Source organism: Rhyacophila brunnea, unplaced genomic scaffold (genome assembly GCF_057557595.1).
Source record: "Rhyacophila brunnea isolate RB1 unplaced genomic scaffold, BYU_Rbru_1.0 scaffold_1, whole genome shotgun sequence".
Lineage (NCBI taxonomy): Eukaryota > Metazoa > Arthropoda > Insecta > Trichoptera > Rhyacophilidae > Rhyacophila > Rhyacophila brunnea.
The window spans coordinates 537,556-556,496 of record NW_028232751.1 but is presented as its reverse complement, the minus strand read 5'-3'; the positions used below and the strand labels follow the sequence as shown (position 1 = coordinate 556,496).

General features: G+C 36.6%; 1 protein-coding gene across 5 annotated transcripts in view; it reads left to right on the top strand.

Moving 5' to 3' along the window:
• LOC147079327 (coiled-coil domain-containing protein AGAP005037) overlaps positions 1-18,941 on the top strand; it is a 608,924-nt gene that overhangs the window by 228,703 nt on the left and 361,280 nt on the right. For all 5 annotated transcript variants that reach the window (XM_085940028.1, XM_085940056.1, XM_085940051.1 and 2 more), the window contains one exon: positions 16,567-16,694. In XM_085940028.1, coding sequence (XP_085796154.1) covers positions 16,567-16,694 — 128 coding nt within the window. The remainder of the gene's footprint in view (positions 1-16,566; positions 16,695-18,941) is intronic.

Genomic DNA, 18,941 nt, shown 5'->3' with positions numbered 1-18,941 from the left:
CCTTTTCATCAACAGCGTGTAATATTAGTGCAGTTATTTAGTTATGTTTTGCATTATAATGTACATTTTTTTGTTCTATTGCATTTTAAAGTTAGGTATTATAATTAATCATGGTAAAACGTAATACGACTTATCCGGGGCTTAAGACTATCCAGGTCCTTGGCCGACTACACATTTGCTCTACCGACGTCCATATCTTGAGTCCACTCTCTTCAGCATGACGCATCGAGCCTTTCTTCTGCATGCCGCCAGTCCACCACTTTCTCGCCCTCGGGTTGGATCGGGTCGTAAGTCGAGTCCCAGCTTTCAAATCTCTCGCATATGTAAAAATATAAGAAGCTTATGATACAGATGAGATTTCTTTTCACCTCGCCAAGTATTCCTAGAAGATCTTATATACTTATTCAGATCTCAGTAAACGATATTTTTATCTATCAATATATTTATCAAAATATAATGTAAATTATTAAGGCCATTATGGACCCCCGAGACTGTAACTGTCGTCACGAGAATAGTGTAACTTTTTAAGTAGTGGCAATAACATAATTCCTATCTTTGTTTTTATTCTGTATTCGTTTATTCTACGGTGTATCGTTACTAGGGATTGCAAAACCGATATTCAATTATTAATCGATACTGAAATACCGGTTTCAAAAATAATAAAATACCGGTATTTTCGGTATTAAGAAAGCAGACACATTTAAGTTTTTTCGAAAATGAATTTAATGTTATTTTTTATTACTTACACTAACTCCATTGTATATTCAATGTAGTGGAAAAGTTTTATTCCGCCAAAACACAGTTAATATAATATTGGCTGAAACCAACAAAAGTTAAATAATATTAAGGGGGGACATGCTCGTCGAAGGTCAAAATTGAGTTTTTATTGTATTTTCAAACCATGATCCTGGACACTCCTTAAACGTTGTAGATAATCTATTTATATAATTTTGAAGCCTTATTATCCTTTATAGTTATTTCAAACATTTGATGACTGCATAAAGTATTTTTGTTACATAAAATAGTATTCTTTTAAACCTCTCGCTCTAATGTTTTAGAATATAGTCATATTTCGGTACATAACTGTGCAGTGGTGTTAAGATTTTTTACATTTATTAATTTTTAAACGCATTTATAAAACCATTAGCATAATTTATTACGAGATAATTTTTGTAAAATATTCACGATAAAAAATTATATTGATAATCTCTGTGATCCCAAATTTGACAAGAATTAGGCATTTTATTATTCAAAAAATCGGCAAGATTAACACATTTGAAGATGATTCTAAAGATATTTATTATAAGCTATGTCTTTGACCATTCAAGTGTGATAAACATCTTATAAATAATGATTGCTTTATAATTATTATTGACCTAAGAATAAGGTAGTGTTTTTTTGAAATACGCCATTTCTTTTGTCATTCCCCAGTGGTTAAGCTACAACATACGGCCGTAGCCATAAATTGATAAACTATAATTGAAGTAGGGAGTAAAATGATATTGACGCGCGTGTTTGAACATGTACCGTTTAAAAAAAAATAAAAAAAAATTCGGTTGGGTACATGTTCAAACACGCGCGTTAACATAATTTTACTCCCTACTTTAATTATAGTTTGTCAATTTATGGCTACGGCCATATGTTGTAGCTTAACCACTAGGGAATGACAAAAGAAATGGCGTATTTCAAAAAAACACTACCTTATTCTTAGGTCAATAATTATTATAAAGCAATCATTATTCATAAAATGTTTATCACACTTGAATGTTCAAAGACATAGCTTATAATAAGTATCTTTAGAATCATCTTCAAATGTGTTAATCTTGCCGATTTTTTGAATAATAAAATGCCTAATTCTTGTCAAATTTGGGATCACAGAGATTATCAATATAATTTTTTATCGTGAATATTTTACAAAAATTATCTCGTAATAAATTATGCTAATGGTTTTATAAATGCGTTTAAAAATTAATAAATGTAAAAAATCTTAACACCACTTCACAGTTATGTACCAAAATATGACTATATTCTAAAACATTAGAGCGAGAGGTTTAAAAGAATACTATTTTATGTAACAAAAATACTTTATGCAGTCATCAAATGTTTAAAATAACTATAAAGGATAATAAGGCTTCAAAATTATATAAATATATAATCTACAACGTTTAAGGAGTGTCCAGGATCATGGTTTGAAAATACAATAAAAACTCAATTTTGACCTTCGACGAGCATGTCCCCCCTTAAAACAAAATCTCTCATATTATAGACTTATAGAATTGTCGCGATGAATTAACATAACGAAGAAGAAAACATTCGTGGTAAATTTTCTATTACAATAATAAATAAATTTTTTATAGCTTTACTATTGATCCAACTTGATAATAATATGATCCAACAGACGTTGAATTTGAGAGAGATTTTCCTGTACCCGGACTTATACGAGTAGTATTTTGTAAAAATTGGCAATTTAAAAATATTATGATGTATATAATATATTATATACCTACATATTGATGAAAGTCAAGATAGTAAGTGTAGGTAGGTAATTTAGGTTGCCATAAATAGTGTTTTAAATAAATTTCAATAGTTATATTTATTAATAGGTACTTCTTTTTGTATGACATGCTTTGACGAATACCGGTATTCAATAAAAAATACCGAAATACCGGTATTGATATATTCATTCGGTATTGCAATCCCAAATATTTACACCTACATGAGTTGTTGCGATATAATAAAATATTGGTATCAAGAAATAGTGGTTATGAATTAGTTATAACGCGTTATAAATATAATGTTTCCATAATTTTACGGGTTACATGTAAGTTGTACGTATGCAGTTTATCGTGGGACACTTATTCATGCACCGCAGTACGTGAAACATGATTTCGTATAACATTTTATCAAAAAATGACGAGTTCTTCGTTGAACATTTCACCGTGGATTACATTTGTACGTATCTTACAAAATGCGGCGATAGTTTGCAAATAGTATTGTTCCAATTAGATTAACCATAACCTAACCTAACCTAGTAAAGACATCTCCACATGTTGTGGCATACGTACAAATATACTCCACGGTGAAATGTTCAACGAAGAACTCTTCATTTGATTAAATGTTACACGAACTCATGTTTCACGTACTGCGGCGCACGAATAAGTGTTATGCGGTGAACTGTTTACGTACAAATTTCCGGATACGAATTTTACGTTACTGACAAACTTAAAATTTTCATATACGACATTGAAGTTAAACTCCCTCCACCAAACCCGCCCCGTACCACCCTCGGTCTTAATCGAGAGTATCACGGGACCCATCAATTGGTGATGTGAAGCATCTAAGAATTGGCCTGGGAGTGTCCTGGGAGAAGATGCCCAAGACTTAGATTGCTACGCTCAAAGTGAGCTCTGACTGAGTTTACTGAGTTTACTCTAATGCAAAGTGCCAGGGAGAGAAAAAGCACATGGAAATTACTAAAAAGAAAATGAACCTACTTGTTTATTAAATTAAAGAACGAAGCTAATCATACAGGCAGCAAAATTTATGTGAAGAGATCTTCACGCCCGTAGTAAGACGCCGCAAATTTTTTGAAAGCAAGATAATTGGCCTTAGTAGCAACCAGGTCGGACGGGCCGATGGGTCCAACAGCTGGTTGGACCGACCTGAGCATTTCCTCCCGTTCGGAGCACATACTCAGACACTCCCATAGGATGTGGTTGGCATCCTGTATTTCCCCTCCGCATGGACATGTCGAAGTCCAAGCTCGAAGAGCTTGCCAGCGAATCCACCATGACCAGTCACAAATTGACTGGTGTAATGGTCTGGAGTCAGATATTTGGTTATCTCCATTCGCCACTGTATGTTTGGAAAAAACGTATATGTGTGCCGGCCCTTGGTCGATTCGTCCCACTTTCGCTGCCAGGTCGTAATGGCCGCGTTAAGCGACATGAGTCTAATTCTGCGCCTCAATAATGCTACTCCTTCGCCAGCTAGCCGAGGGGGAGGGACGAGGTGAAAATCACCAACGTCGGCCTCCTCGCCCTTGAGGAGCAATATTGAAGTGCCGCTGACCTGAATATGCAGGTCAAGTGGGAGAATGCCGGCCAGGACCGGGAGCGCGTCAGTTGAGGTAGTACGGTAGGCCTTGGTAATGGACAGAAGCGCGATGCGCTGTCCTCTTAAAAGAGAGATTCTAAGTTTGACACTTTTGGGAATGCGCGGGCACCAAGCACTGGCGGCATAAGCCGCGATTCCCATAAAAATGGCGCCGTAGGCGATCTTGAGCGCCCTTACTTTTAAGCCCCATCCTTCACCAGCCATGCGGCCGATCCTCTGGAAGGCCACCCCAGCCTTGTGGACTTGGGTTTCGGCATGGTGTAGGAAATTTAACATTGTGTCCATTTTGACGCCTAGATAGGTGACGATCTTCGACACTTTCACTCTCGTGTCACCGAATCGGACTGTGGGTAGTCTCGAACAGCTAAGTCGTCTCGGTCCTTTAAGGACAATGGCTTCTGTCTTGGAAGGTGTGAATGACAGTCTAGTTAATCTACCCCAAGCCTCAATTGATGCTAAAGCTTCGCCAACGGTGCTCTCAATCTTCGCCCTGCTGTCGGCCTCGACCAGCAGCAGCGCATCGTCTGCGTAGGCAATGACAGTACAGTCGGTTGGAAGCGGAATTCTAAGGAGATCGTCGAAGAGTACGTTCCAGAGAAGGGGCCCGAGGACTGAGCCCTGGGGACATCCCATGCTGGTGTTCCTCTTTATTGTGGTTGAACCAACTCGAAACTCGATCGATCTATTGGTGAAATAACTTTGAATTGACGCGAACAAATTTCCTGGTAGTCTCTTCAGCCGGAGCTTTCGAAGTATAAGAGGCCAAGACGCACTATCAAACGCACCTGCAATGTCCAGGAAAACTCCTAGGACGTATTTACGGCGAGAATTTTCAGCAATGGCAATCACGTTCCTTATGGCGTCGACTGTTGATTTGCCTCTTCTGAATCCAAATTGCTTATCGGAAAGCGGCGAGTGTGTCTCCAGGTGGGCTTCAATCCTGTGGCACAGTAGCTTCTCCAGCACTTTGCCCAGAGCGGGCAGAAGTGTTAGAGGGCGGTAGGCTTTGGGGCTAGACGGTTCTCGGCTGCCAGTTTTGGGGATTACCTTAAGTAAGCCCCTCTTCCAGCAGTCGGGGAACGTGCCGCTTCTGATGCAGTCACTGAGGAGGGCTGTAATCTCTGGCGCGGCGATGGCCCATGTGCGTTTGACAAGTAAATTGTCAATGCAGTCCGGGCCCGGGGCCTTGCCAGCAATCAACGTGCGTATGATGTGGTTGATCTCCTGTTCGGAAGGCAACGATGAGTGATCCGTGTCGATGGGAAGAGAAGCCTCAAAGCGATTTAGAACGCGCGACGGGAATTGGGAAAAGTTTGAAGAGGTGCTTTCCAAAAAGCTTGACAGGACATCTAGAACCCGATTTCCGGACCTACACTCGGCCGCCTCACGACTGACTGAAGACATCACCGGATCAGCCGAAGCTTCACTCGGACGCTGCAAGCCCAAGCCACCAAGCCAGTCGCCGTGGTGGACGCAGCATGTTTCGCGCCTGCGTGACCTTTTCAGAAAAGCACGCAAGGCCCATCAACGTGCACGCCTGCGCAAGCAACCACCTGCCTCCATCGATCCCCTTGCAACCATGGCCAAATCCACCCGAATGGAATACAAGAAAGCGATTACTCAAGCCAAAAAAGACTACTGGCGTAACTTCGTCACCATTGAGGGAGGTTCGGACCCCTGGGGTCCTCCATACCGTGCACTGAGGCTGGGACTCAGACCGATGAGCCTCTTGTGCGGCATCGAGAAACCGGGTGGCGGATTCACCAGCACCGAGTCTGAAACGGCTGCGGTCCTACTCGAGGCCCTCATCCCCCTGGATGACGAATCCAGGGATGATGACGTCATATACGACACTTACACATTCGTGTTCTATATTATTTTACAGTTTTACACAAATGTTAAATATTAAGTTAGTTATTGCGAATAATTAATTTCAGGGCGGTGTACGTGCTATGTTTTAGGTGTATATTGTAGTATATGTACTTAAGTGCGCTGACTGACCAATTAGTATTTATATCATTCGCGTGACATAGAATTTAAAATTATACCGCAGACAGAAAAATATTTGACGATCCGACCAGTGATTGCCAACATTTCCAAGTGTCACGTTTCGTCGACGCACCGCATTATTGTGTGCATACAGTATTTTTACAACGTTTTTATTAGCTCGTATCGTTGGTTGGTTATCGGTGGTTGTTTGTCCAGTACAAATCTTGCAATCGATTTTTAACTAACTTCCCGACTAACTAGACATTTGAAATACTTTTAGTCATCTGTAATCAGAATTGAATTCACTTTTATTAAGTGCATGTATAAGATATGTCCTGCTAAAACACGAGTATATTATTACCTGAATCCAACAGGTGAAATAATAATAAAACAAAATCCATCACACATTGTCGCTATGAATTAACAATAATTATTTCGACATAGAAAACATCCGTGACAAATGTTTTCAATCATTCCATTAATTGTTGTTGTCTGCAAAAGGGTTGAATTTAAAAAAAAACTTTTCCTGGAGCCAGATTTATTTACACTTGATGAACTCGCCTCAATGAGGGTTTAATTAATTCTATCAATATATTCAAATTATTTGTAAAACACACAAGTTCTATACTATTATGATCAATAGATATTTTTAAAGGTCTACATACTAAATGTAGCTAGGTTTTTATCTATAAAATAATGTTCAAAAGAGATTTAAATATATATATACTGATATGATAATACCTACTTCTGTATGTTTATGGTTTAACGAATACCGGTATTAGATAAGAAATACCGGTATTGATATTTTCATTCGGTATTGCAATCTCTAGTCGTAGGTATAAGATGCACAATCAATATTGTGTATTGTAACGTACAATTTTAATGTTGAATAAATATCTATTTTTTATTGATTCTATAATTCAGTGTGAATCTTGGCCAGCTCACGTAGAGATATCTATTTTTTACGAGGAATATTTCTAATCTAGGAGTAACTCACTGGATTCATGCTCTGAATCCAAACACACGCTGTAAAAGTAAGATCAGAATTGAATACAGTCCCGCGATTCTAACTCGCAATACGCATTTTTAGATGCAGGCGTTTTGTCTATTACTCCACCGAGGGCGACCTACATAATATTTTATTTACTTCTGTTACACACACGCGTTTTTAGAGCGCTTCAAACGCGCGTTTTTCTATTCTGTTACGTTTTACGTGCAGGGCGAGTAGCGTTTCTCAGCATTTTAAGGATTCTAAAAGGTTATACATACTTACATATGAACAAATATCTTGACCTCACCGCAGTGAGGAATATTATATGCTATGGATCAGAAGAGATTATTATATATTAACTGTCTCAATAAGCATAAATACAACGAATTTACAATTAGTAATAAATTATGGCCTACTAAAACGCTAGGACAACGAAAACATTATTTGCAGCTGGAAACAGAGAACTTGGGTCGGCAACTAAAATAAGAGCTGTCCAAGAACGAGGACTGTTTAAGTGCATTGGACGATTATTACGAGTGATATAACTAAGCAGTGGTAATGGGTGCCTGTTGAGGTCCGACAGAGTCCGACCCTCAAACCACGAGACCACGGGATAAATTCAGCGCTCCGAAATAAATGTCTACATATCATACAAAGTGCCTTAGGTAACGTGATAGTATGACAGCGGTTTTGACATTGTGTGCGTGTGTTTTTTGATGTTATACTTCTTTTGGCGCGTTAGGGAAATCAGATCAGAGTGTATTTTTGGCGTGTGACATGTAACACATAATTTATTTTTTCACACGAAAAAAAACGCACTCGATTGGATTCGAATCACCGATTGTTCGGTTATCAGCCGAACGCACTACCTTTACGCCACAGTACGATACTGCAATCGTGACGAGTATACAGTATAATATTATCGGTTAGAATTGTTCCGTTGCCTAGGCAGCGAATTTATTATTGTCGGCCATTTGCAATTCCTTAAGTAAACAAACGATTAAACGTCAGTGACAGTTGGTATTTTAAAAATTAAAACAACGAGAAACCATTATATAATTTAGTAATATAAGTTAAAGTGTGTAGAAAGAAACCAACGGCGTTCCAATAAGCGGTCCTTTTTCTTGAGTGTGTAATTTAACAAGATAATTAAGAGCTAGCCAAAGAATCTAGTTTATCACAAGTTTTGTTTTTGTTTTCTTACGCCAAAGAAGTATAACTTCTAACGCGCGTACATAAGTACACACACCGATTTTTTGACATTTAATTGTTTGTATGTATTCTATGCGTGAAATTTACCAAATTACTTGAAGCCTTTGCATGATTGTTTTGGTTTCTGCTACGTATTGGTACCAATAGTATTATACCAGTAGGAGTAGATACCCCACGATGGCCGCGTGGCTTAAGCGTTGGCCTATTGCGTCGTGGGTCTCGGGTTCGAATTATGGGTCTGACAAATACACATATTGTTTTTCAATTTGTGTATGAGTCAGAGTATGGACCTAATAGGTTGGGCAAGTGGCTGACATCCATTTATCGTAAAAACAAAACATCTGTCAATACAAACCTCCACTCCGTGGAGGCCCATCTATTAGGATCTGACATGGTCGAAGAAGAAGAAGAGGAGTAGGTCATGTCCGTCTAGCTGGCAGTCAATTTTTAATATATTCCTACATATAGGTACCTACGTACCTATCAAAAATACAGAATATTATTTTTGTAGATGTTATTATTTAAATATATTTCGTAAGGAGTGGGCTTCGCCACTCTAGCCAAGTAAATAGATCAGAAAATGAATATAAACATAAGAATACTGTCTTTAGGGCTATGCGTGCATACTATTATTGTCCTGTGTGCTTCGCTTACATAAGTAACGACATTAAATGCTTTTATGCATGGCGTTGTGTGTCCAAGCAACACGCGGTGATGCAATTATTGTGAATAGTCAGTCTATTAATAGGTCTTACTGTGACACTTTCTTATTTTGGGTTTCCTCCGTCCTTGATACACTCTACTCCTGTCGTCAGGTTCACACCAGTTCACCAGCCGCAGTCTCCACATTGCCGACTAATCAGTATTTAGCCATATTTTGAAAGTGGAATTATAGTACAGAGCCTCCAAAATTATAGTATTTGGGGATAAAATATAGTACGCGTTGTCATCTGTTGAAAATGAAAATTTTCCCAATTTTTCATAGTCGGCTCGTTTTTATTAGGAGAAATATTTCGCCGCGGGCCGCATGTTCCCTATTTTTCATAGTCGGCTTGTTTTTTTTAGGAAAAATATATTTTTCATGGTCGGCTCGTTTTTTTAGGAAAAATATTTCGCCGCGGGCCGCAGATTTCCAAAATTTCGAAGACCACTCGATTGCGAAATGGCAAAATTATAGTACTTTTATATTAAATTATAGTACGATTTTCAAAATTATAGTATTTTGGGGCTACTATACCTATTTTATATCGTACATAGTACGCGGACCAAAATTATAGTACAAATACTATAATTATAGTACGGTTGGCAACACTGCGACTAATATAATAAAGCTCATCGTAGTTATTTATAATAAGTAGACTACATTCGTCAAAGGGATTCCGATCACTCCAGAACTCGTTAGTAGTTGATTACTTAAAAAGTAGAACACAAATAACAATTATTGTCGCTCTTGAGATAAGCATATCGGCCACGACAAAGTGACGGTTAGCCGGCTCTCACATCTAAACTCGCCTCGCCATAAATCAAATCTTCTAAGAACGTCGATCCGGTGTTGCATATGAAGACCGCGCACATATACCTAGCGACAGTCACACTTAACCTTCGAAACGAATAGATATTTGGATACGGCGATTAGCGAGCGGGTATAGACCTGACGTCTTCGACTCAGAGCCCGAGAAGCATGTAACTTTCGATTGCAACAGCAAATGCTTTTTTCAAACTAAACAGTCGCATTCGACCAATCTGCAGAGCTCCATTTGCCAACGTGTGTTTAGTGTGCCAAGTTTAAAAGAATACTATTTTATGTAATAAAAATACTTTATGCAGTCATCAAATGTTTAAAATAAATATAAAGGTTAATAAGTTTCAAAATTATATAAATAGATTATCTACAACGTTTAAGGAATGTCCAGGCTTATGCCCTGAAAATACCATAAAATCTCCACTTTGACCTTCGTTGGGCATATGGGCCCTTAAGAAATATCTACATTTGGAGGAAGGTTGGAAACATTTCTGCGGATACATTTTTACAAGTGTACTACATATCTGTAAACTAGTTTCCAAAAGTATCGCCATCAAATCGGGGCGAAACGCTTCACATAGCGTCGATAACTTGCGAGCTCGAGTTGCTAAAATTGATATTTTTTGTGTTAAACATAAAGTCAATGGTAAATATTTTTAGTTAATTAAGTAGAAAAGATGGTTCTGTGTGTTGTCTTAAAATGTGGTAGCCGTACTGATAAGCAAGAAGATGGTATTACGTTTCATAGGTAAGTTGATAGGTACATGTTCGTGATAATTTATTTGTATTTTATTATATATTTTAATATCAGTGACCTAGTGTTTATTTAAAATAACTTAAATTATGGATATCTTCACCTAATGGTTGCATTTTGACCGCTTAAAAATACTATATAACGTAAAAAATAGAAAATTATATTTTAATTCTGAACGTCTAGTGCGAGCACTTTGGGCGAGCACTAGCGAAATGGTCTATGGTCTCGAACATTTGTAGACGAATGCCTTCGCTCGCCCACAAGCCAAACGCAAGGCACGCGGCTTCATTTAGCAATGCAACGGGTGGCGTCTAGATGTATCTATAGTCTAAGGCGGGCACGGTTATGTGCTCATAATTTGTACCGATAAAAATACGTACAGCGGATTGATTAAAATGTAGAAAAAATATGCTGACGAGAAAGTGTTAATGACTGGAATCTTTAGTTGTGCCATTCTGTACACAGATAAGTGTAATGCTAATCTCGAACAAGTTGCTTCTTGCGTAACTTGTTGCGACTTTGCGGTCACATCTCGTGACACGGATTAAATTTATTGTGTTTCTATTATTATACTTTTCATTCCAGTTGTAATAATTTTTGTAACTTCACGTTAATGTCGTCCAATTTTATAAAATATGTGTAATTTTTTTTTTTTACATTGAATTGCAATTTTCCATTTAATTGAGTCTTGTCTTTTCCTGCACGTCACACGAGTTTACAATAAAATAGCATCAGGGCAAAAAGTGTGTTTAAAAAATTCTCATATTAAAATGCGAAAAAGAAAATGTCCGATAACCAGTGACGTCCCGTGGGGGTAGACAGATTGAGCGTCGCTTGGGGGCGGCAGTTACTCGAAGGGCGGCAAATCGAGGAAAGTCATTTGGAATATATAAGAATAGTTACATAAACTTAGTAATAACAAAAATATCTTTCCATTTAAAAAATCAGCTCACTGGTTTTATCGGGTTCGCGATATCTAGTTTACTTCCGTTGCCCTTCGACGTCCTTGATTACCGAAAACGACATGTGCAGATTTGCGAATAATTAGTCTGATATTTTGTTACTAATGTCATACAACACCTTTCTTAGAGGCGGCTCTCGTGGTGCAGTGGGTAAGGCGCTGGCCTTCCACCCGAGAGTTCTGGGTTCGATTCCCGGTCATGACAAAAACATTTATGTGTTTTTCTCAAAGCCTGGGTGTTTATGATTGTTCAAAATTACTAACAACCACCTTGTACAAAAAAGCAAGGACATGGTTATTAATAAATAATTAAAAAAAAAAAACACATTTCGTAGATATTGAACTAATGAATTATGATAAAAATACTGTACTTATAAAAAATGAGGCGGCATTTTATCTAGGGACGCCCTGCCGATAAGAGGGTTAAAACCCTAAATTAATACTCGAGTGAATAATGCTATATTTCGGTCAAACAACTGGAAGTATACAGTTGATGAGTTACGAATTAACTCTTCAAAATATAACAATATTTTTACGTGAAACAAAAACTAACTCTTTTTTAATTATATCTATATTATTTGTACCTACTTGTTTAATCTTCAGCATCTCGGTTGATGCCTCGTGGCATTGTGTTGACTTGGTAACTATGGAGTCAAAACAGAGTATAAAATATTCAAAGTAAAGTCAAGTTGTTTAACAAAATTAATTCATTAATTTTTAACATCACGATGAAACGCCCCCGCTCCCTCCTACTTGTTCCAAGTAATTAATAACTCCTACATAAGCTTTATAAGTCCTTTTTTATACCTGCCAAGGATATTCAAGATGCTAGTATTTGTTTTAGATGACGGCACGAGCCATTCATTTGTGTGCGTACATTTCGCATTTATTTATCGTGGATTATTATTTATTTTCTTTATAATTTAATATGCCTTCTGTTTTTTTACTATTGTCAAAAATTATGTTTGCGTCATGATTAATACGCTGCAAGGGGGGGGGGGTTTGTTTCGTTTTGTTCAATGTTAATAAATTATTACTGTTTGATAAAATGAGGCCTCAATAGTTGTTGCTAAAAATTCATGGGTCCCAGGTTCGATTCCTGGATCTGGCAAGTACACATATTGTTTTTCAATTTGTGTGTGAGTCAGGGCAGGGTATGGACCTAACAGGTTGAGCAAGTGGCCGACATCCATTTCTCGTAACAAACAAAATCTGTTGATTTCTTTTATTTTGTTAACTATCCATTCATGGTGGAACTGCATTGTATTGTTGTTTAATTTAATAAAACGCATTTTTTTTGTAGTACTTATTCCACTTTTAATCAATAAATTAGGACCGGTTTCGTCCGCCTCAGAGGGACATTTCCAACTGAAAAATGAAAAGTTAAAAATGTCCCTCTGAGGCGGACGAAATCGGTCCTAATTTATTGATTAAAAGTGGAATAAGTGCTACAAAAAAATTGCGTTTTATTATATTAAACAACAAAATCTGGTAATACAAAACATCTACTCTGTGGAGGCCATATGATCCTATTAGGATCGGCCATGGCCGAAAAATAATCCAGTATATCGGGTATTTTCAAAATGTGTTTGCCGCTGTATTCCACGTAACCGACTTGTACCAAAAATTCATAGTTCCTTTTAAAGAATACTTGGTGAACATATATAATAATCGTGAAAGTAGACGGTATCTCATATAATCTTATTTAACATATACAGTACTCTCCAATAGCGAGGTACTGATTATAAAGTTTGTGGATTATCCTTGCTGAAGGCTGTAAAGCCAGCAAAACTACTTATGCAGAAATTACAGATTTGAAAGTAAATAATAGGTGTTTAACATATAGAATAATAATGTGCATTAGAAATATAATATGGGAGTATTTTAAAATGAAATAAACATTAATAGTTTGGATTATCCGTTCCTCCCGTCCCCATCATTGGGTCCGGATATTCAGATGTTTACAGAATACTATAGGGAAAAGTACATACGTTACTAAAAATATCAATGGTTTATTCATAGGGTCGAATAAATTTTGAGTAACGACATGTGTAAACTACCTTGCAGGCACTATGCAAGCGTTACCAATCAGGGGTACACCCTAGGGGCGGCAGGTTATATGAAAGTATGGTGAAGCAGGCGAAAAAGTATAGTGGGGCGGGCTGGTAATCATTTTGTGGCAAAATTTGAATGTTAACATTATATTATATGGATACGTTATAATGACCAAAGTAAATCCTCTGTGATGCCCTGATTTTTTTTTATCGCGTCGCTATTTCTCGTAAGTTATCGGCTATTGTCGGCCTGCTTCATTCGGCTGTATGAGAAAGCCGATTCCTTGCCCCTCTTTTAATTTAATACCTCTATGGGTACACCCGACCCCGGGTGGTATTATTCTATATTTCCGTACGTGAATATTGAGTGCGCTCGACTTGGATTTTAGGATTTTTTAACAAGAAGAGCTAAAGAGAAGCTTTAGACTATTTGGGTGAGAAAGTTTAAAAAAATGCCCCGATTTTGATTTGTAGGGGTACGAGCAGTGATCAAGCATACATTAGGGGCTGGGCATAGTAAAGGTACCCCTGAACTAAAGCTAAAACTTATCAATTTACAGATTTATTTTTCAAGTTATTTTAAGATAATTTTTGTGAAGAAAGTTCTATATATAAGACATTTTATATAATGATACCCTTATTGCAATGTAGGTAGACTTTATTTTTCAACTTCAATAAATATTGTCTTTGGAAATATTTAATTAGCTTTGTTCGGACACATGAGGTCTTTACGAGAATTTTACAACAATGCGATTTTCAATTTGCACACTTATTGCAATGTAGTTATGATTTTACAACCACATTTTTCTGCATACATCTTTTTACGAAACGACGAAATTTGTATAAAATACCCATATATCAATAAAAAAAAAGTTTACTAGGGCCCTTTTATTCTTGGGATGCTGCGTCCTTTAGTAAGCGAATGCTCACTATATAGCCTATCATTATGTCCGCACGCGATAGGTAAGTGTGCCTTCATAAATTGTTTGCAAGTTTTCATTAGCCCGCGGCAGATTGGCATAACAGACTATTCACTTTCATCGTACATGTAAATTAGCCACCCTTGGCCTACTGAACTTTAGTTCCCCGTAAATAATGAAAATCAATAGTCGTTGAACAGCTCACCTATTTCGCAATAACTAACTTCAAGGTAACACATATACGCGTCGAAGTGGGATTAGCTCATAATTATAACACGATATCTGTTTGTACTATTTGTTTTCTCAAGTTCATAACTTTCATAATGCATGTGGTGGGTAGACACTCCAAAGCTACGTAGAATTTCACTCGGTACCTAACATGATTTGTTATCGAAAGTTTTAGAAAGCTTATTGATCGAACTGGGGCTTACGGAGTAGAATTCCATCGAAATGGCTTGGAAACAAAGCTTTTGTTAATATTATAAATGTTTCACTAATTTATATTGACTACTTATTCAAAATTACATTTCGATCAGGCTGGGTGTAGGTACAGTTCGAAATAACTCATATTATAAACGATATTGTGGGTAGTAGATAAAAAACACAAACATTGGTTCCAAACTGTCTTTTCCATTAGAATGCTACATTTCTTATAGAGGCACAAATATATTTTTATAGTGTAGGCATGACCTCCACAAGGGGAGGAGGGCCTGACTGGGCTCTAGCCTGGTGGCTCGGGCATAGGAGGGGCCCGGTGTGGAGGGTCGACTAGCTAAGTGTGATTAATATACATCACAAATTTACTCTAATAGTAAAAAATATGTTTTACTTCAGGGCTATTGAGTATTTTAATTATGTGGTTATGCTTTGCAATTTGGTGTGATTTGATGATTGATATACATATAAATGATAATTTCCGTGTAGATTTTAGGAAACACTACTGTAAACCATTACATTGCCTTTAACCCTAGCGATAGGTAGGTGGGCCCGCTTCAAGATGTGGGGGACATGAGTATAAATAGGTATCGTGTGGGTGGGTTAATTTTGTTGTCTAATTAAAATTACATGGTTCGTTTCAATATACAGTATTTACAAAAAAGTTTAATATCATTTATTAGTTCGAATTTATTCACTTGTCGATGAAGGCCTCTACAAGCTGATTCCCCTCTTGAGTTGCATTGCTACAAACGTCTGTAGAACTTAACTATGTTGTCTATCTTCCGGACGTAATCTACCTCTTTGTGCTACTGGATAAATACATTTCTCCAGCGATTGTCCATTTCCATTTAAGATTTTTAGCGAATTCTATTATATCTCGTACCCTTGTTTGTTCTGTTATTATATATTATAGAGTGGTGCTCTACGGCCTTATTAGTTGGTCTTCTTCTCCAATAGGCTACTGAGACTGAGTCCACTGCGCGTAACATAACATACTCATACACTATGTGTGCAAATGTATGTATTCTCTAAAAGCATGACTTGTTGCACTAGTAATATTTCTTTAATCCTCAGCATCTTAGCTACACAACAATAGTTGTGAAAAAGCGTAATAATAACGAATGCTCATACTGCAGCTTATTTTTTGATATCTGAATTCTTCTATTGTTTTAAATATACATTAATTGAACATACATAAACTTGAAAACACCTCAGATATATAATATACCTACTGGAAAAAATCATATTTGAAAATTTACGACGCCCGACGGGATTTTAGCCCGTATACCCACTACGCCCGTGATGGCCGAGCGTCATAAACGTCGGCTTATAATCTCGTGGGTCCCAGGTTCGAATCATGGGTCTGGCAAATTCACATACTGTTTTTCAATTTGTGTTTGGAGTCAGAGTATGGACCTAATAGGTTGAGCAAGTGGCTAAAATACATTTCGCGTAAAAACAAAAACCTGTTAATACCTCCACTCTGTGGAGGCCTATATGATCCCATTAGCATCGGACATGGTCAAAAGAATATCCACTGGTATCGGGCCAATATGCTTTAACCAATTAACTCAGTTATGTAATGATTTCCTGATTTTCTTCTCTACAGGAGCTCCCTCTGAGGGTGGCAGAGGCCGCGTGGCTCGAAGAGACGACCCACGACGTCACACGCTTGGCGGCGATCTGCTGCGATCTGCACCACCTCACAGTGCCCTCGTCCGCGGCATGGACATTGAGGTAAGTCTTCAACACCCTTAAATAATAAAATTGGTGTTATACAGTGTTATAAAGTCTTACAAATACTTCGTGCTTACCAAATATCAGTAAAGAATTTTAACAGTAGATGAAGTTAAAACACGTTCACAAATAAAAAAAAAAACACTTTTACAATAACTTATACAATGTACGTTTATTTGGAAGTGTGATTTTTATTAATACAACGTATTTTATATTTTTACCGTTAAAATGTAGTTAAATAAGTTTTTTGAAAGGAGACAAAACGAGTATTGAAGATTCAATAGTTTGAATGCATTTCCTTTTTAATTTAAAATACATCGGTTTTTCAAAAAAATAGTAATTACAGTTACAATTAGATGAAAAGAACTTTTTATATAAAACATTTTTAAATTTTCTGTTGAATCATATAAGCTTGACTTCACTAGCTTAAACGATGAAAAAATAATATAGAATACTGAAATGTCATATTTCATATTGATTTCCATAGTAACGCACGTATATATTAGTAATTTAGTTGCTAGGACCCCAGACCCCTAGCAACCAATAATAGTGTTTTACTTTTTACGGATTTCTTCCGAAATAACTTTTCATACAAAACAGAATTAACTGACAATGAATTCAATTTTACTTAAAGATGGCTAAAAGTATTAAAATAATGCATTGGCATCGTGTTCTGATATATTCTAAAAGTTTCAAATGTCTAGCTAGTCGGTAAGTTATTTAAAAATCGATTGCAAGATTTGTACTGGATAAACAACCACCGGACAAACAAAAATACGACATAATAAAAATGTTGTAAAAATGTGTAGGTATAACATGATTTTTTAATTTACATCAAATCGAGCTTTGGTACGGTTACAATGCCAAAGCTCAAATCGATAGAAATAATAGGGATGTCAAGTTACATTAATTTATATTTTCGAAAAAAAAAAAACGATTTTTATAATATTAGCAGGATACATTAAAACTAGTTATGTCACCTTCTAAATAACTTGTGAAGCTACATTTTATTGATAAAAATGTTTGAAAATACGATATACCGACTAATGAAAATCTGCCTGAAAAATGCACGTTTTATATACTCGTAGTTTTTACTATATTGTAAGTTTTATGCATTTGTTTTTTAAATGTTATGTATTAATTCCATATTTAAAATGAAAATTATCAATGAAATAATATATTAAATTGATGTTTTCAAATTTACTCTTTACAAGGAGGAATTACTAAAAGAAAGCTAAAACGTTGTAATCTGTACAATAATTATGGTCTCAAAATAAGTGAAGTTAAGATTATTGATTATAATGGTTTTCAAACTAAGTTGTTGTTAATTATATAATAGTTCAGTTTTTTGTGTTGGAAGTTGTTTGGTGCAAATTAGGCAAACAGACTCGCAGACTCGACGACTGACTGCCACGAACATGACATGTCAATTAATTTGAATCGTTTCTACGGGACATGGGCAGAATAAAATAATTTCTATTTTAACCCGATACTAATCGACGATCGTGGTAACAGATTGACTTGAAGCTATGAGCTTCCGACCACGGATACGTGTGGGGGTTCTGTGGATGCTGTCAATTAGAGGCCGACAAGTTTAACGTGAGGCTCACCGGCAACGCGGCAGCTATGCAGCGGAGTCTCACGTTAAACTTGTCGGTCTCTAGACGTTTGTAACTAAAGTAGCCTGGCTTTAACTGGAGGATTTAATTTTTAATTTCAAATAAACTATTTTTAACCAATAGAAAAAATCTTTTTTGAAAAAAGTAAGACACCCGGGAGGAATCGAACCTGCATCTCTTGGGTTTACGCCCCGTCCGCGCATTATCCACTATGCTACGAGGTGATATACTAATTACGACAAATTTTAACTATTGGCCGTGTAATAAATACCTGCTCATCAGCGCTCCTTATATCCGAGTGATGCAGGTCCGATTCCTGCCGGGTGGCTTACTTTTTTCAAAAAGATTTTTCTATTGGTTATAATATATTTTCTCAGAAGTGTTTTTTAAAATTATGTAAGTATGTTCAATAATTAAAATGGTACATTCTTAAATCTTGTGAATTATTAATTGAATAAAAGAAATTGTTAAAAAAAATATTAGCAAGTTCAAGTAAGTTACATTATAAAAATATTGGAGAAATCCGTGACGTCGGTTAGTAATTGAAGTAGTAGGTACCTACTTTGATTTAATAAACAAAAACCGATTGCCAAAGTAGCCTGATTTAGAAGAGCGCTGATGAGCAGGT